Source organism: Phalacrocorax carbo, chromosome 7 (genome assembly GCF_963921805.1).
Source record: "Phalacrocorax carbo chromosome 7, bPhaCar2.1, whole genome shotgun sequence".
Taxonomy (NCBI): Eukaryota; Metazoa; Chordata; class Aves; order Suliformes; family Phalacrocoracidae; genus Phalacrocorax; species Phalacrocorax carbo.
In genome coordinates, this window is record NC_087519.1 from 49,050,670 (window position 1) to 49,065,519 (window position 14,850).

General features: G+C 50.3%; 1 protein-coding gene and 1 long non-coding RNA gene across 4 annotated transcripts in view; one reads left to right on the forward strand and one right to left on the reverse strand.

The window, feature by feature from the left end:
• Positions 1-608: 608 nt before the first annotated feature.
• Positions 609-5,770, reverse strand: SLITRK3 (SLIT and NTRK like family member 3). Of its 3 annotated transcripts, XM_064457928.1 has the most exons (3): positions 5,120-5,769; positions 4,416-5,002; positions 609-3,470 (listed from the first exon to the last, which is right to left on the reverse strand). In XM_064457928.1, exon 3 carries the CDS (start codon positions 3,450-3,452, stop codon positions 609-611), a length of 2,844 nt encoding a protein of 947 aa, XP_064313998.1. In that variant the 5' UTR covers positions 3,453-3,470; positions 4,416-5,002; positions 5,120-5,769. The 3 variants fall into 3 exon arrangements, with proteins under 3 accessions (XP_064313998.1, XP_064313999.1, XP_064313997.1); XM_064457929.1 differs by lacking the exon at positions 4,416-5,002 and having other exon boundaries at positions 5,120-5,770; XM_064457927.1 differs by having other exon boundaries at positions 609-5,002.
• A 503-nt stretch (positions 5,771-6,273) lies between these two features.
• Positions 6,274-14,850, forward strand: part of LOC135314404 (uncharacterized) — a 42,085-nt gene continuing 33,508 nt past the window's right edge. Inside the window, exons 1-2 of the long non-coding RNA XR_010373909.1 lie at positions 6,274-6,362; positions 7,781-7,929. This is a non-coding gene — a long non-coding RNA (uncharacterized LOC135314404). The remainder of the gene's footprint in view (positions 6,363-7,780; positions 7,930-14,850) is intronic.

The window sequence follows — 14,850 nt, forward strand, 5'->3', positions numbered from 1 at the left end:
CGGTGAGGATGAGGGTGAGCGTGTGCGTGCGAGGGAGGGAGAGAGACAAGAGTGAGACATTCGAGCAAGACCCTCCCCTCCCTTCCCTCTTGCAGTTTCCAGGCATGCAGCAAACTGCGCTCGTTTGCTTCTTTGCATTTTTTTTTTTTAAATAAATGTACAGAATCTGTGCCATGATGGGCAAGAAGAAAGCAAGCCACAAAATGCCATCTTCCCTCCCCTCCAAGGGAAAATATAAAGGAAGTTTAGTGCAACGGAAAAAAAAAAAAAAAAGAAACAACAAGAAAGAAAATAAAAGAAAAAAGAAAAATAAAAGAAAAAAGAGAGAGACACACATAGAATTTACTTAATCAGGACCAATACAAAGATCCCCGATAATAATAATAATAATAATAATATACCTTAGACATGGCACAGTCAAAGTCTCAGTTTCAGTATAAAAAATAATGATTGAGTAACATCTGCTGGCAAAAGTCTGCGAAGGCACTTCATCGATTAATGATCTGAGAACGGCCCTTCCCCGCAGCGCGCACATCTGGCGGGGGAGAGCACACAGCTGTATCCTCTACTCGCATGCGGCGGTGCCGGGGCGGGCGGCGGGGCGGCGGTCAGAACCGGTACGTGGTCTTCTCCAGGACTTCGAGGTAATCCGGCTTTGTTTGGAGTTTGGCCCTTAACTCGAGGTATTCGCTTGTGGGGGTTTGGTGGTCTGAGAAGCCCTTGCCGGCCGCGAAGAGGAGGGTTTCTTTGAGCCTGGCGTCCTGCTGGAGGTCCGGGTATTGCATGCCAGGGGGGTGGACGTGCAGTTCCTTCAGCTTGGGCACGGTGCCGTACAGGCAGTCCACGAAACCCACGGCGCAGGGCGGGGGGCGGTCGCGGTCCCGCGGGGCGCCTCCCGCCGCCGCCGCCACCGCCCCCCCGAGCCCGCCGCCGCCCGCCGCCAGCCCGCCGCCCGCGGGGTGCTGGGGGTGCACGGCCACGATGGTGTTGAGCTGCGAGCTGGAGACGGCCAGGCTCCACTCCTGCTCCTTCTCCAGCAACGTGCGGTAGTTGCTGCCCGGCTCCTGCGCGGCGGCGGCGGCGGCGTGGGCGAAGCGTTCGCCGCCGCCCCGCAGCAGCTCGGCCGCCTCCCCGCCGCCTCCCGCCGCCGCCTCCTCCTCCTCCTCCTCCCGCGGCTTGTAGATGGGGTTGTTGCACATCTGGGTCACCGGGTGCGGGATGTAGTCGTAGACGTGGCCCGCCGGGGGCGCCTTCTCCGGGGAGCGCTCCCCGCCGCCCCCGCCGCCGCCGCCGCCGCCGCCGCCGCCGCCGCCCTCCTCGAAGAGCCGCGGGCAGCGCAGGGGCACGCCGCCCAGGTCGGCCGCCTCCGCCCGCGGGCCGCGGAACGGCAGCTTCCGCCGGCGACGCCGCAGCACGAAGGCGAAAAGCCCGGCGGCCACCAGGACGGCGGAGAAGAAGAGAACGAGGAGGCTGAGGATGAGGACGGAGAGCGGCACGGCGGCGGCGGCCGGGGGCAGCTCGTAGGCGGCGGCGCCGGTGGCGGAGGGCGGCGGAGGGGCGGCGGCGGCGGGGGGCGAGGCGGCGGCGGCGGCGGCGGCGGGGCGCAGGGCGGCGGGGCAGAGGGCCGCCAGCTCCAGGGCGCGGAGGTCGCGGCGGGCCAGGCGCTCGGGGCTGGCGCACAGCACCTCGCCCACCACGCTGACGGAGCTGAGCGCCTCCAGCCACTGCTTCAGCGGCACCAGCTCGCAGGTGCAGTCCCAAGGGTTGAGCTTCAGGTCGATCTGGACGATGGCGTGGAGGTGTTCCAACACCCCGGCCACCGGCAGCGCCAAGAAGTGGTTGTTGCGCAGGTTGAGGCGGGCCAGGGAGGTGCCGGCGAAGGCGTCGGTGGGCAGGGTGCGGAGCAAGTTGTCGTTGAGGAAGAGCAGCTTCAGGTTGGGCATGAGGCTGAAGGCCGCCGGCTGGATTTCCCTGATCAGGTTGTACTCGAAGTACAGGTAATGCAAACTCTGCAGGCCCCGGAACATGCCCGGGGTGAGCCGCTCGATGTCGTTGCCGTTCAGGTACAGGCTCTTGAGATTCGGCAGGTTGATAAAAGCCCCGTCCTGCACGTAGGAGATCCGGTTGTTCCCCAGGTGTAAGAGATCCAAGGAGGAAAAATTCCAGAAATCGGAGCGGTAGATTTTCTGGATCAAATTCCCGCTCAAGTACAGCTTCTTGGCGTTCAAGGGCCTGGGCAGGAGCTCGGAGATGTTGTGAAACCCTCGCTCCTTGCAGTTGACCGTCAGGCCCAGGTCGTTGATGTGCAAACTGCAAGAGCACCCGGTAGGGCAGATGATGGGGATGGGGGGCCGGGTCTGGTAGGCAGCCACGGGCGGTTGGTTCGGCCCGGGGTACAGGCCGCGGGACGTCGGGGGAGGCCGGGGTGCCCTGGGCTGCTTGGTGGGTTTGGGCTGCTTATTGGATGTTTTGTACTCAACAGAGGAAGCGGTGAAATGGAAGGAGGACAGCATGGAGGAAGGCTTCGTAGGCCACGCGTTCTCCTTGCTGGACGACAGCTGGGGGATGCCCAGGCTGGCTTCCACCTCGGAGTCGGACAGCATGGGACAGAGCTTACTTCTTTTGATTTCCCGCAGGTCCTTCCCGTGGAAGTGGAAGGGGGTCTCGCAGGTGATGTCCCCCACCAGGGCAGTGTAGGGGATGCGCTCCAGCCAGCTCTTCAGCTGCACGATCTCGCATGTACAGTTCCACGGGTTCTCCTCTAGCTGGATCTCCATCAGGCTCCTTCCAATGTGGTCCAACATCCCCCGGTACGAAAGGACTTTTAGCCGGTTCCCCCGCAAGTCCAGGTGGGTTAAGGACACGGACTTAAATAAGTTGGTGGGAAGCATGGGGATAAGATTGTCATTTAGGATAAGGACCCTCAATTTACTTAGGTTTCGAAACGCCCCGCTTTCAATCCGTTTAATGACATTGTAATCTGCCTGCAGATATTCCAGACTTTCCAAACCCAGGAAAGTGTCGTTTCGGAAAATGTCCAATTTGTTTTCGTGCAAATACAACCTCTTCAGAACTCGGAGCCCGTTAAAAGCCCCCGTCTGAATGTCCTGCAGTGCATTGTTCCCAAGGTTAATAGACACAGCGTTGTTCAAGTGAAGAAAACTGTTGGTGTACAATTTCCTCATGGAATTCCTCTGCAGGTAAAGTTTAAAAGGTCTCGACCACGACTCTGTTATCTGACTAATATTTATAAATCCTTTGTTGTCACAATGTATATGGAAAAGGCTCTCCTTCACTTCACAGTAACATGGATCAAAGCAGGGCTCATCGAGTTCCTCCGAGTCCTCTATCAAGGGAATTGGTGTAGTCCATGCTAGAGCAATTGTGCTTAGAAGAATTATCCACAACATCCTTCCTTTATGAAGCGTCTCTGCCGTGGAAGGTTTCATCATATGTTGATGTTTACAAAACTGCAACGGGAAGAAAAACGCATATTTCAGTATTCCTGTCCTGCCCCGCTCCTTTCACTAAGCCCCTACCTGCTAGACTCGTGTGTTAGGCTCCTGGAAAGTTCAGCGATTGTTGGGCAGGCGTTCAGAACCAACTCTAGGGGTGCTGGATGGGCGAGCCTTGCCCTGATGTACACTTAAGAGATGATAGAAGGTTTAATCACGCGATACCAGCCTCCCTTATCCCCCCCCCGTTGGTGAATGCCACCTATAAAGAGGACAGCACATGCAGACCACACAGCAACACGAGCACGCACGCTGAATGTGTTGCGTCTTTACATATTTTCCGCCGTAGGACCGGTGTTTAGGACTACACGTCTTTCATACTTGGTTGCAATTTCAGCTTTGTAGCCACCGTAGCCCGTGCTGACTATGGGGGGAAATACCAGTGGGCAGATTTCTCCAGTGTCGCACTACATCTTTCATGCATGCAAACTCTCAAAGTTATTGAATCTCAGCCCTTGAATGTCTCTCCCTCCCGGCTCGATATATTCCATACGTAAGTTCAAAGGAATGTGCAGGGTTTGCTGATGTCCCTGGCGAAACGGTTCCCTTCAGAAATCCCCACAATATCTTTAACAGAGTAAATGGTTAACCACCCTGATTTAAAAGAAAATCTTCCCCTTTCAAATGCGCTGGTGAATTAATGCAACTGGTATATTATCAGATAAATACACACCACATATTAGTCATTTTAGCTGATTAAAGCATTTAGAGATGATTAATCTTTCTAAAGCACATGCCCATGCGATCAGCAGATCTAAAGGGAAGTGACAGCTAAAGAGGCACCTAGGACTGAAACGCTCAGCCTGCTTTGGATTAGGGTATTTTGCGTCCCCAGGACCAAGCAGGAGACCCGGTTAAAAAGCTGAAAGTGGAATTAAAAAAAAATACCTTGACACTTACCAGCCGATAAATTATCTATCCTACTATATACGCTTCCGAATGAAGACACCATTCTTCTCCAATCAGGTGAAAATAATACTGTACTAATGAGATGCAGCTCCTTCAACATATGGTTTCACCCTTCCTTTCACCAGATATTTTAAATGTACGGGCACAGAGAAACGCTAAGGATGGTAATAATAACGGCGGTGATGCAGCCTTCCTTGAATCACTGAAACGCCCATTAGAATTATTCGGAGCGATCGTTGCCTTTAGTCTTAATCTTTCAATAGAAAAGGTCCTTTTTGCCTTCCTCGTGTAAGAACTAGAAAATGTTGCCCCCCATCCGCAAACTTAAGAGCAGAAAGATGCATTTAGGGGAGAGAAATGCCAGAGGAACAGAAATCCTTAGGATCAACTTGCAAATGAAACCCTCCCCTGTGGGAAAGAGGAGATGGTTGAAAGCATGAAAAGAGAAATACCCTCTGCAATTAAAATCAGCATCTAATTGGGAAGAAGGGAGAGAGATGAGAGCTATATTGCCGTATCAGTCTCTCTGTCTCCTTTGCAAAATATTAGCCACTTAAGTTCTTTCTCTTCTGCAAGGGCTGTAATAAAAAATAAAAAAAAAAATAAATAAAGAGGATTATTATATCTTCTTTTTGGAAGAGGGGGTGTCTTTGACCCTAGGCGGAAACAAAAGGATCCAGAAAGGTTGTACTTACCGGTTTGCAGGAGAGATTTTAGCACATCGTTACCAAAAAAAAAAAAAAAAGAGGGGAAGGGGAGAAAAAAAAGCTCGAGTTTAAAGATTGCTGGTTTCTCTCTGTCTCTCCCTCTCTGTGTCTCTCTCTCTCCCTCTCTCTCTACTCCTGCTGAAGCTGAGGCAAAAGGAAAAAAAAAAAAAAGAAAAAAAGAAGCAAGCCTGAGACGTGCTGGGAATGCAATGAGCCCCTCAATGATCTTCTTTAGGATGCAGAGCTGCTGTTTGGCACACTCAATGGAGGAGGGAGGAGAGGAGAGGGGCTGCTGCAGGCTCCAGCGCCGCCGCCGCCGCCTTCGCCGGGCACCGGCAGCGCGGAGCGGGAGGGCTGGGGCGCGGCGGAGGATCGCGGGCTTCTCTCCTTCTGTGTGCGGGTGTGTGCGTGTGCCTGGGTGTGTGCGTGTGCCTGGCTGTGCGGTGGTGTTGTTGCCCTGGATCAGGCTTTTCCACGTCATGAAAATGAGCTTCAAGAAGGGGAACAAATGAAGGGGGCGCGCTTGGCACCAGGTCGGGGGCGCGCATTTGGGAAGCCCTGACTATACATTTTTTTTCCCCTGCCTTTTTTTAATTTTTTTTTTTTTTTTTAAAGAGGGAAGGAGGGGGCTGGTTGGCGGAGAGGAAGGGAAGTGGGAAACGAGCAGATGGGGGAGGAAAAAAAAACCAAGAAGAATCAGAGAGGAAAAAGCCGCCGGGATGGGTCACAATTTACACACACCCCCTTTCTAAAAAAAAAAAAACAAAAAACGGAAAGACAGAAAAAAAAAAAAAAGGCAGAAAAGCCCAACTCTGAAGGAAATCAAAGATGCTCTGACTGAAAGCGCCAGCCGAGCTGCCGGGGCTGCGGCGGAGAGCAGCGCGGCGGGCCCGAAGAGGGGCGGCGGTGTCCCGGCCCGGCCGCCCCGGCTCCCCCCGCCGCGCTCCCCTGCGCCCCCGGCGCCTCCTCCTCCCGTCCTCCTCTCCCTCTGTCCCTCTTTCTTCCCTCCTGTCCCGGTGCCGTGCCGCGGCTCCAGCCTCGCAGCCTCTCCAGGATCCAGCAGCCTCCCGCCCTCCAAGGAGGCAAAGCCAAAAAACCTCGTGGGAGACACCCCGGCACCTTTCGCATCCTTCCAGCCGCCACCGCGGAGTGTGCGCGGAGGCGGGGGGCCGCGCCCGCGGAAGGGCAGCGCCGCCGGCCGGCCCCTGCCCGCCCCGGGAGCCGCAGGCAGGTAACGGCGCTGCGCGGGGAAGGGGGTGGCGGGGCGGCCGCTGCGCGGAGGGGGGGCGCAGCCGGAGGCTTGCGCGGGTTCGCCCCTGGCTGAAAGTTGGCCGGCGAGATGCGCCGGGGAGGGGGGTGTGGGGGTGTGGGGGGGTCGTGGGAGGCGGCCCCCGCCATACCTCTTGCATCCCCGCCGTCCACACGCGGCCGCACCGCGCACAGCCGCGCACATCCATCCCCGGGCACACATATGCGCGGATCTCCAAGCGCAGCGGGGCCGGGAGGCTGCGCGCTCCGCGGGAGCCCGCTCATCCCCCCGGGGCATCCCGCAGCACCCACCGCCCGCCCCCGCTCCTGGCTCTCGCCTTAAACCCAAACTCCCCACCTTCCCGGGGTAACTCGGCCGGGAGGAGACTTAACTGGAACCGCGGTTCGGTACCAAAAAGTTGACGGGCAAAGCTGGAGGTGCGGGAGGGAGAACCCGGGGGCCCCGCGGCCTCCCGCCGCCCCGACGGCGCTCTCCGCGGGCAGGGGCGCTGCCTCCGCGCCCGCGGACACGCACCATCTTTCCCAGCCTCCGAAGCTCTCCTCCACCGGTGCAATATGGACGCACCGCTCCTTCCTAATTAAATTGCTGCATCATTCATTTTCTGACGCGGGAGCTACACGGGGTACCAGCAGGCAACATGCACCTGGCACACCCCCCCCCCCCCCCCCCCCGTTAAAAGAGAGAGGGGGGAGCGGAGAGAAAGGGCGAAAGGGGAAATCACAACAGTTTGTTCTTGTAACGAGCTCGCACAGCGGCTTTAGCAACAACTCAGAGAAGCGCCCTATGCACAGTCCCCCCTTGCACCCAGCTCTGTTTCGGGGGGGTGGGGGGGATGATGCAGGGGCGGTGTGGCGGGGGGGTGCAGCCACCCAGCCCTGACCTTGCACTGCCGCTTTCCCCGGCCGGCAACTTTCCAAAATGCCACCGAATAACGCTCATCATCCTTTTCAGGGCTTCTGCCTTCAAGTTTTGCAGATGGGCTGGGGAAGAAGGGGGGGGGGGGGAGGGGGGGGCTGGGAGGGGATGGCCCTTGAATGCAAATCAGCGAGCGCTGCAGGGCTCCTCGGGGATGGCAGCGTCCCCGCCGGGTCCCCCGCTCGCAGGCAGGGCCGGCTGCAGGTCCCAAGGACACCCCGCCGGCTCCCGGGCCGGCCCGGGGAGGGGCTGTGCCCTCCCACCCCCCTGCCGTCGCCTCCTGCTCGGCTGTCACACCGGACAGCCCCCGCGGGATGCCCTCGGGGCGGAGGAAGGGTATCCCCCCTCATCCTCCGCTGGCATCCTTTATGCGTCCTACAGTTTCGCGGCGAGGCGAGGAGATGAGAGGCGGCTCCCCCTGGGTTCGGCCGGGCTCAGCGACCTGTGTCCCCTTGTCCCCCCAGCCAGGAGCCAGGAATCACGGCGGGCCATCCCCCCACGTCTCCCTCCAGCCGCGGCCGCTCACAGCCTTTCTGTCTCTGCTCGTTTTGTCGGCACAACCTGCTGAGACCAGGATCAGCGTGAGTGTGATTGGCAGGAGCTCCGGCTAAGGGTACGGCGGACTGATGTAACCGAGATTAGGACGTCACTCGGTTATTAATAATAATTATTATTATTGGCAAGTGAGCTATTTCCTTGCAAAGCCCTGTCCTGGAGCTGTGGAGTCAGTGGAGATCCATGTCACCCCGGTGGGAGGCTGGCAGGTGCCCTCCTGGCTGCCTTTTTCCAGCCTCAGTTAATAATACCAAAATGCACCTTTTTCCCCCTGACGGCCTTGTGAAAATAAGGGAGAGAGAAAAGCCACAGATAACTTTTGTGACAAATCAGAAATGGATACTTGAATAATTATTGTGTCTTTCCGAAAGTACCATCACAGCATTACATTTCCACTGGAGGCGACCATTCCCCCCACTGCAGTCATTGCAACGCAGGCATTTAATGCTTCGTTCAGTCTGCAGCGTAAACCAGCCCCTTCCCTTTCTAACAGAAGTGGCAATGGTTGAGAGGAAGAGGGAGTTTTCTACCAAAGCTCACCCTGCCTGTCCAGAAAGAAATATTCTGGTCTTTAATAGTCTCTTCTGTCTCGAGCAATCTATGGTAAGGGCAAAAGCAATAAATAGTGCAAGGGCAAGGGAAACCCTCTTGTAATTATTATAGATGGGAGCTGCTCCCTGGCTCTCTCTATTTTGTTAAAGCTAGGGAGTAGTTTAGAGGTTCTGGATCTGAGCATTGAAAGGTTTTAGATACAGACAATGCCCGGGCTCCAGCTGCATTTCTGCCTAAAAGCCCCGGCCAAGCCCGCTCCTGCTCACCGCACGCCGTGGCGAGGAGCGGGGATCGCCTCGAGCTGCCGGTTATCAGGGCAGGTGAACATGTGGGAACCCAAGTGCGGGAGGGGGAGCGGAGAGGCACGAGCGGGCTGCGAGGCTGATTAATCCGTGACGCAAAACCCACATGCACTCGCATGGGAGAGCTGCCAGCCGGGGGCTCTGGGGAGAGGTGCTTGCGTGCCCCCGCCGGGGTGCAGGGCAGGCCCGTGGCACGGAGAGGGTTTCCCGCAGGGCACCCTGCCTTTGGGGGCCTCACCGACGTAATGTGGAAATCCTTGAATTAGGAGGAAAGGCCAGAGCGCTGGGCTGTGGAAAATACGGTGCTGTACCTCTCCAGCATGCACAGAGGGGTCCTGGGCAGAAACACGCGTAGCTGCGAAGGCTGCAAGAGGCAGATGTCTGATAAAGCCATTGGTCTGCTTGGGCTGGGTTTAAAGCTGAGCCTTGCAGAGCAAGGGCTTAAAATTCCTTCACTGGTCTGGTGACCCCTCTTGTGTCCCCATGAGATTTCCATTTGTCTGGTGTGTTCAGATAAATATATTTAAAATTGAGATTTCCCTCTCTCTCTCTCTCTTTTTTTTTTTTTTGTTAAAGAATTGTTCAAATATTCCCAGTTTTGTATATTATAAATTGTTCAAACTGAGAAATGTTAGTGTCTTTGAAAATGTTAATAGAGGAAAATCAGAGCAGAAAATCTTCCCTGCATAGCAGTTAGTGAAGCAGTTTATGAGTCTTAACTTTTCTCTTTCCTTCTCCGTTACTTAGTTCATTTATCAAACAGACAGACAGAGAAACAAAATTATCAGGTGGAATTTACCTACCATCTTTCTTTGGAAGACAATATTTCTATTAAAACCTCTGTCATATTGTCCCAATACTGTTTTAGGGACCACGACCTCTCTTGCTGTTGTATCAACAGTTCAGGCTCATTTCAAGGGGATCCGAATCTGATGCGGAGGGCTGTCCTGCCCCCCTCAAGCCAATGCAGAGGTCTCATTCACTGCTGGAGGATGAGATTTGGACTGTGAGAACTCAGGCTGAGGCTCAGTCCTTTCTTCAACTTCAAGGGGAGCTGCAGGAGGCCCTAAGGTACCTTCAGCCTCGTACTGGTTTCTCTGCTGAAGGCTGGTATCCTTTTTTCCGTACAGTCCTGGTCTTTGCCGTGCCATATATAAGTACAGGCACAGATTATATGAACTGCATAAGCACTGGTGAATGCACATGAAATGGAGGAAATGTAAGAATTTTAAACTGGGCTGTTCCAGCCGGAAAGCTTCTTATGCCAAACAGATGCTCCTGGACACAATTTTTACTGCTACTCACCTCATTATCAGCTATATATTATCCTATGGAATAGCTGTTGATCTTTCCCAGGGCGGTTATAGCCACTGTAACTGATACATCATTTTTAGATGAAGTTAAGAAATAACAATGCACCAAATTATATTATAATGGGCCATTTCTAATGGAAAAGTCCTCGGCTACTTTAAACTCGATAGGACACTGAAGCTGTACAGAAACCCCAGCCATGCCCTCAGTAACAAGCTACATGTAATTGGTTTTTACTCATGGGATTTTTTTCAGCAGAGAAATTTTGCCCTGTATTTGATGATATGTGTAAATATTAAAAAGAAAGGAGGACAGAACTAATGGATAGTATTAAAATAGAACAGCAAATAGCAGCAAAGCATGAGTACAGTATTTTTAATGGATTGTTGCTAAAAATAAAAGAGAAAGGTAGGCAAAATAAAAGGGAGTTTTTATTGGACAAAATTGACAGTTCTGTTATCCTCACTGATTCCTGACATTTCAAGATCGGGTTTTTATCTAATGATTCAACGGCCTTAAATATTTCCTTCTAGTAAATCAGGCACAGCCATAGCTTTTTCCCTACCTCAGGCACGTAAGCCCACATTTTTTTCTAAATGTGCTGATATTTATTATAGCCAGTGTCAAAAAACTTCGCACTCCATTTATATACGAGCTTCTCTTTGGCTTTTATTAGAATGATGTACAGCCATGGTTAGGCATGCACAACTTCCTTTGACAGCAGCCAGAATTTCATGCGTGGATCAAAGGTAGAATAATTCCCTTAGGGTGCTCTCTTCCCATCCGAACTACAGAGTTATGAGCTCTGCTCCAGTGCAGAGAGGGGCTTCTTCAGCTCTTCCCATACTTCACATCGGCAGTTCCGCAGCCATACAGCCACATCTTCCTTCGTGCCAACACACCACATCCTTTTTAAGCTTCTTTTTTCTCAGTGGAGAGAGTTATTTTTACCTGGTAGCATGTGCACGGGTTCTGATGTCCTAAAGGATGCTGAACATTGACCACGCAAAGGAAGAACATGGACTCGGAACTTTGTTCTCTATCCCTCCATCCCTTGCCCAAAGACCCCAGTGGCAGGACACAGACCTTCAGATGATAACCGCTTCGTTGCTCCCGTAAGAAAAATCTTAGCCAATGCAAAAATAATGTATGAATTCTCTTAGCTAGGTTGCTTCACCTGGTTTTCTTTTCACCTTGCAGGCTAGTCTTATGTACATCCTGGATCCTTTATTTTGTCTAGGCACACGAAAATGGAGATTACCCTACAGCATACGCTGTAAGCAACAGCATGGATTTTCAGGGCATCTGGATTTAGAGTTGCCAGAATTAGAAACATGAGCCCGACGAGATCATGCTAGGGCAATTCCCCAGTACTGGGCCATAAAGCAAATCAATTTAAAATGTAATAGAAGGCACTATTACTGCACTGAATTCTGTGTGAAGGAAGGCACTTACTGCTCATTTGGAAAGAAAAGCTCATATTCTAAATTGCTTTTTAGATCAGTCTTGATCCTACTTTTAGTGATGTCAATGGTGACACTTCCGTTCAGTCCAGCGGTGCCAGAATTTTCCATTTACTGTTAACTACTTCTCCTCTTCCCCCTCTCCTCCCTTTCCCTGTCAGCACCGCTCCTTGCAGTTCCCCTGTGAGGACCCTTAAAACATACAGATAGACTTTATCGTTCAGCTCAGAGGCAGCAAGATGGGCAGTCATTTTAATCTCTTAGAAAAAGTAGTTCAACAGTCATGGAAGAGATGGTGAGACTGATGTCTTCTCTGTTCTTGCAAGCCTTGCCCTCCTTTCTTTTTGCTACTGATGACACAAGTCTTTAGTAGCCCTAGTTATGAATAAGAGGTGATCTTTCATCCCAAATGGACTCAGCTCTGGAGTTCGAGGTGAGCTGACTCACTGATCTCAGTTACCTTTAATGGAAGTTGTGGACTCATATAAGTCTGTAAAAGTGGTGACAGAGTATTGGGTCTTAAACTCTTGGATCTTTTCTAGCACGTAATACTGTAGTACTTGGGTTTCTAGTGCATGACATGTTAACACATTAGCATGCACTGAAGGTATTTTTATTATGGGAATATTATTAAATAGCGAGAGACAGTATCAACTGAAGCACCTGCGTGTATCTTCCTCCTCCTTCAGCTCCAAACTGACCTCTGGAGGAGCATCTTTGCCACCAGCCAGGGAAAGAGGCCGCTGTCCTTCTGACTCGGGAGGTGGAAATCGACATCGAAAATTCAGTAGTGTGGCTATGCCATACATGCAGTCGCCCCGTTTCCTTGTCTAGCACAGTTTTGTAGAAAAGGAAAAAGCTGAGGAATATAGCTGCTTTTCATTTTTCAGATACCGGGATAGGTCTTTGTTGAGTCTTTTTGCCATTTTATATAACACTGAATTTCTTTTACAAGGAACAGTGGGAACCACCGTTTTTGATCACTACATCCAGATCGTCATTACATGTAGATGTGTGAGAAGGATCAGAGGTCTAGACAGTAAGACCCTTAAGGAAAGAGTAAATTAGGACTGTTCTAAATGGAAGAGTAGGAGGAACAAGATAATACTTTTGAATGATACGAAATATGCTGAAAAATAAAGGGAAAGCTTTGTTCTCTACGAATAGCATCAGAGAGGGAACAAGAAATTGATCTTAATTTGTAGATAGAAAGATTAATATCAAATATTAGGAAGGTGTTTCTGATGATGAAGATGGCAAAGACTGGCTAAGGAGGTTGCAGAGACTCTGGCATAAGAGGCGTGTAAAAAAGCAGGTGAGGTTCTGTGCCAGGACTGTCAGACAGCAATTCATGTGGCTCAGAGATGAATTAGGTGATCCCTTGAGCATCCTCCAAACCCGATATTTCTGTGATTGTTCATGTTGCGGGTTAAATTGTTTGTGATCCCATACTATTTCTCTTAATATATATATATATATCTCATTAATTACACTAAGAAAATTTAACACAAACCAGGTTTGGAACCAGATTCCAATAAAAACAAGAACATAAAAAAATGAACATTAAAGAATTGACGGTTTCTAGGTCAGCAGTATCAGCATGGCTAAGTCATACACCAAGCATCATATATCCAAGCTCTTAACTCATGCAATTAGATAAGTTCTTAATCTTGAAAGTATATATATGTACGTATGTGTACACAAAGACACACATGCATGCATACCTACCTCCTTGGGTGGTTTTATGTATCTTTAATTTTTCAAGGTTCTTGTGTTTAAGGGTTTTTATTTTTTTATTCATCTTCTATATTTCTGTACCATCCATCTGCCTCCAGTTGGCTGGCTAGCTAGAAATATCAACTTCTCATGTGTTCACCTTCCAGAAACTGGAAATTTAGGAAAAATCTCAATAAAAGAAGTTTTACAAAAATCTCTGAGAATTCAGATTCCTGAATATAGCCCAAAATCTTAGGTATCAGTGTAGGAAGGACAGTGCCATGTTGTAAGGTAAAATCCATAATAACACTCAGCATTTCCTAACCACTTCTGTAGTATTAAGTGTTAGAAGTTCCAAGTGTGCAAAGGAAGGCTTGCATTTAGCTGTTGATTTAACTAGGCTTAAAATCCAATGAATAAATTGTACATAGTTCATCAGCTTGTGGGGTGCACAGTGTCTACACACCAAATAATAAGCTACACATCCTACTGTGAACGTTTTATGGCCAAAAGACTGCAGGAACACCACTGTGGAACTGTCAAAATAAAACATGTAATAGACTCATAAATGAAATGAACGGATATTGGTTTAAAATCAAGCCCATAAATACGCGTCACACCTGTCCGCTGGGTGGTCAGCAGCAATCAAGCTGTTATATTCTGAACGTATTTTCAAGCCAATGCTGTCTGATTTGTCCTTCCTTCCTCACTGGGCAATATCAAGGAATAAAGTGAAAGACTTAAGTGATACGGTGCTACCGCTAAGGCTGCAGCCAAGGTGATGTTAGTATATCAAGCTAAATATATAATGGACCCATGAAAATTTGAGGTTAATCATGTTTTACTGTGTTAACTCTTTTAGAAAAAAAAAAAAAAAAGAAAATAGGTTCACAGCAACTGTTTTAACCAGCCAGAAAGCTTCTGCACTTTCCCACAGAGGTTATGGTGAATGGGGAAATAGTCTAACATAAGGATTAATAATAATAATAATAATAATTTACACCGTGGGAGTGCCAAGTATTCCCTCCATGCAAAGTAGTGTATGAACAAAAAACTATACACAGAAAAGCTTCCAACCAGTGACCAATATGTGCGAGTCTACTTGTGATTATTCCTCTTCCTACTCACAACTCTGTCTCGGTGCATAATAAATGCAGCTAAATTCTTAGGGTACTTCTCCCAGAGGTTACTGATGTTAACAGGCAATTTGCATTATTTTTCTAAACAAGCCATAAAGGAAGATCCAACATTTGATATCTCTCTACAAAAGGTCCCAAATAATCACCTAACTGGTTTCAAGGGTGTACCCCGTCCTGCTGCACCGGGTGCTTCTTTCAGCAGCTGCTCAGGGGAGCCCACAGCCTTCGGGACTTTATGCGCTTTTTAGCGCAAAATCTTTTTGTTTTGTTGCTTGTTTAATTTTTAAAGATAGTATTATTAAGTTGTTAAATTGCACTGTTTAAAATGTAATCTTGTATTTTGCCGTTTAAGTAGCTGTCATTTGGGGAGAATCTATTCCTACTGAAGCCATCTGGGGCCAGCCTTACATAAATGCTACTAAAGAGTCCCTCAAACGTTAATGATTTTCCAACTAAAATACACAAGCTAGACAAGGCCTTTTGTAACTCTCTGACA

Coding starts and splice junctions, on each gene's coding strand:
- SLITRK3 (XM_064457929.1), bottom strand. CDS start 3,452: ATGATGAAACCTTCCACGGCAGAGACGCTTCATAAAGGAAGGATGTTG.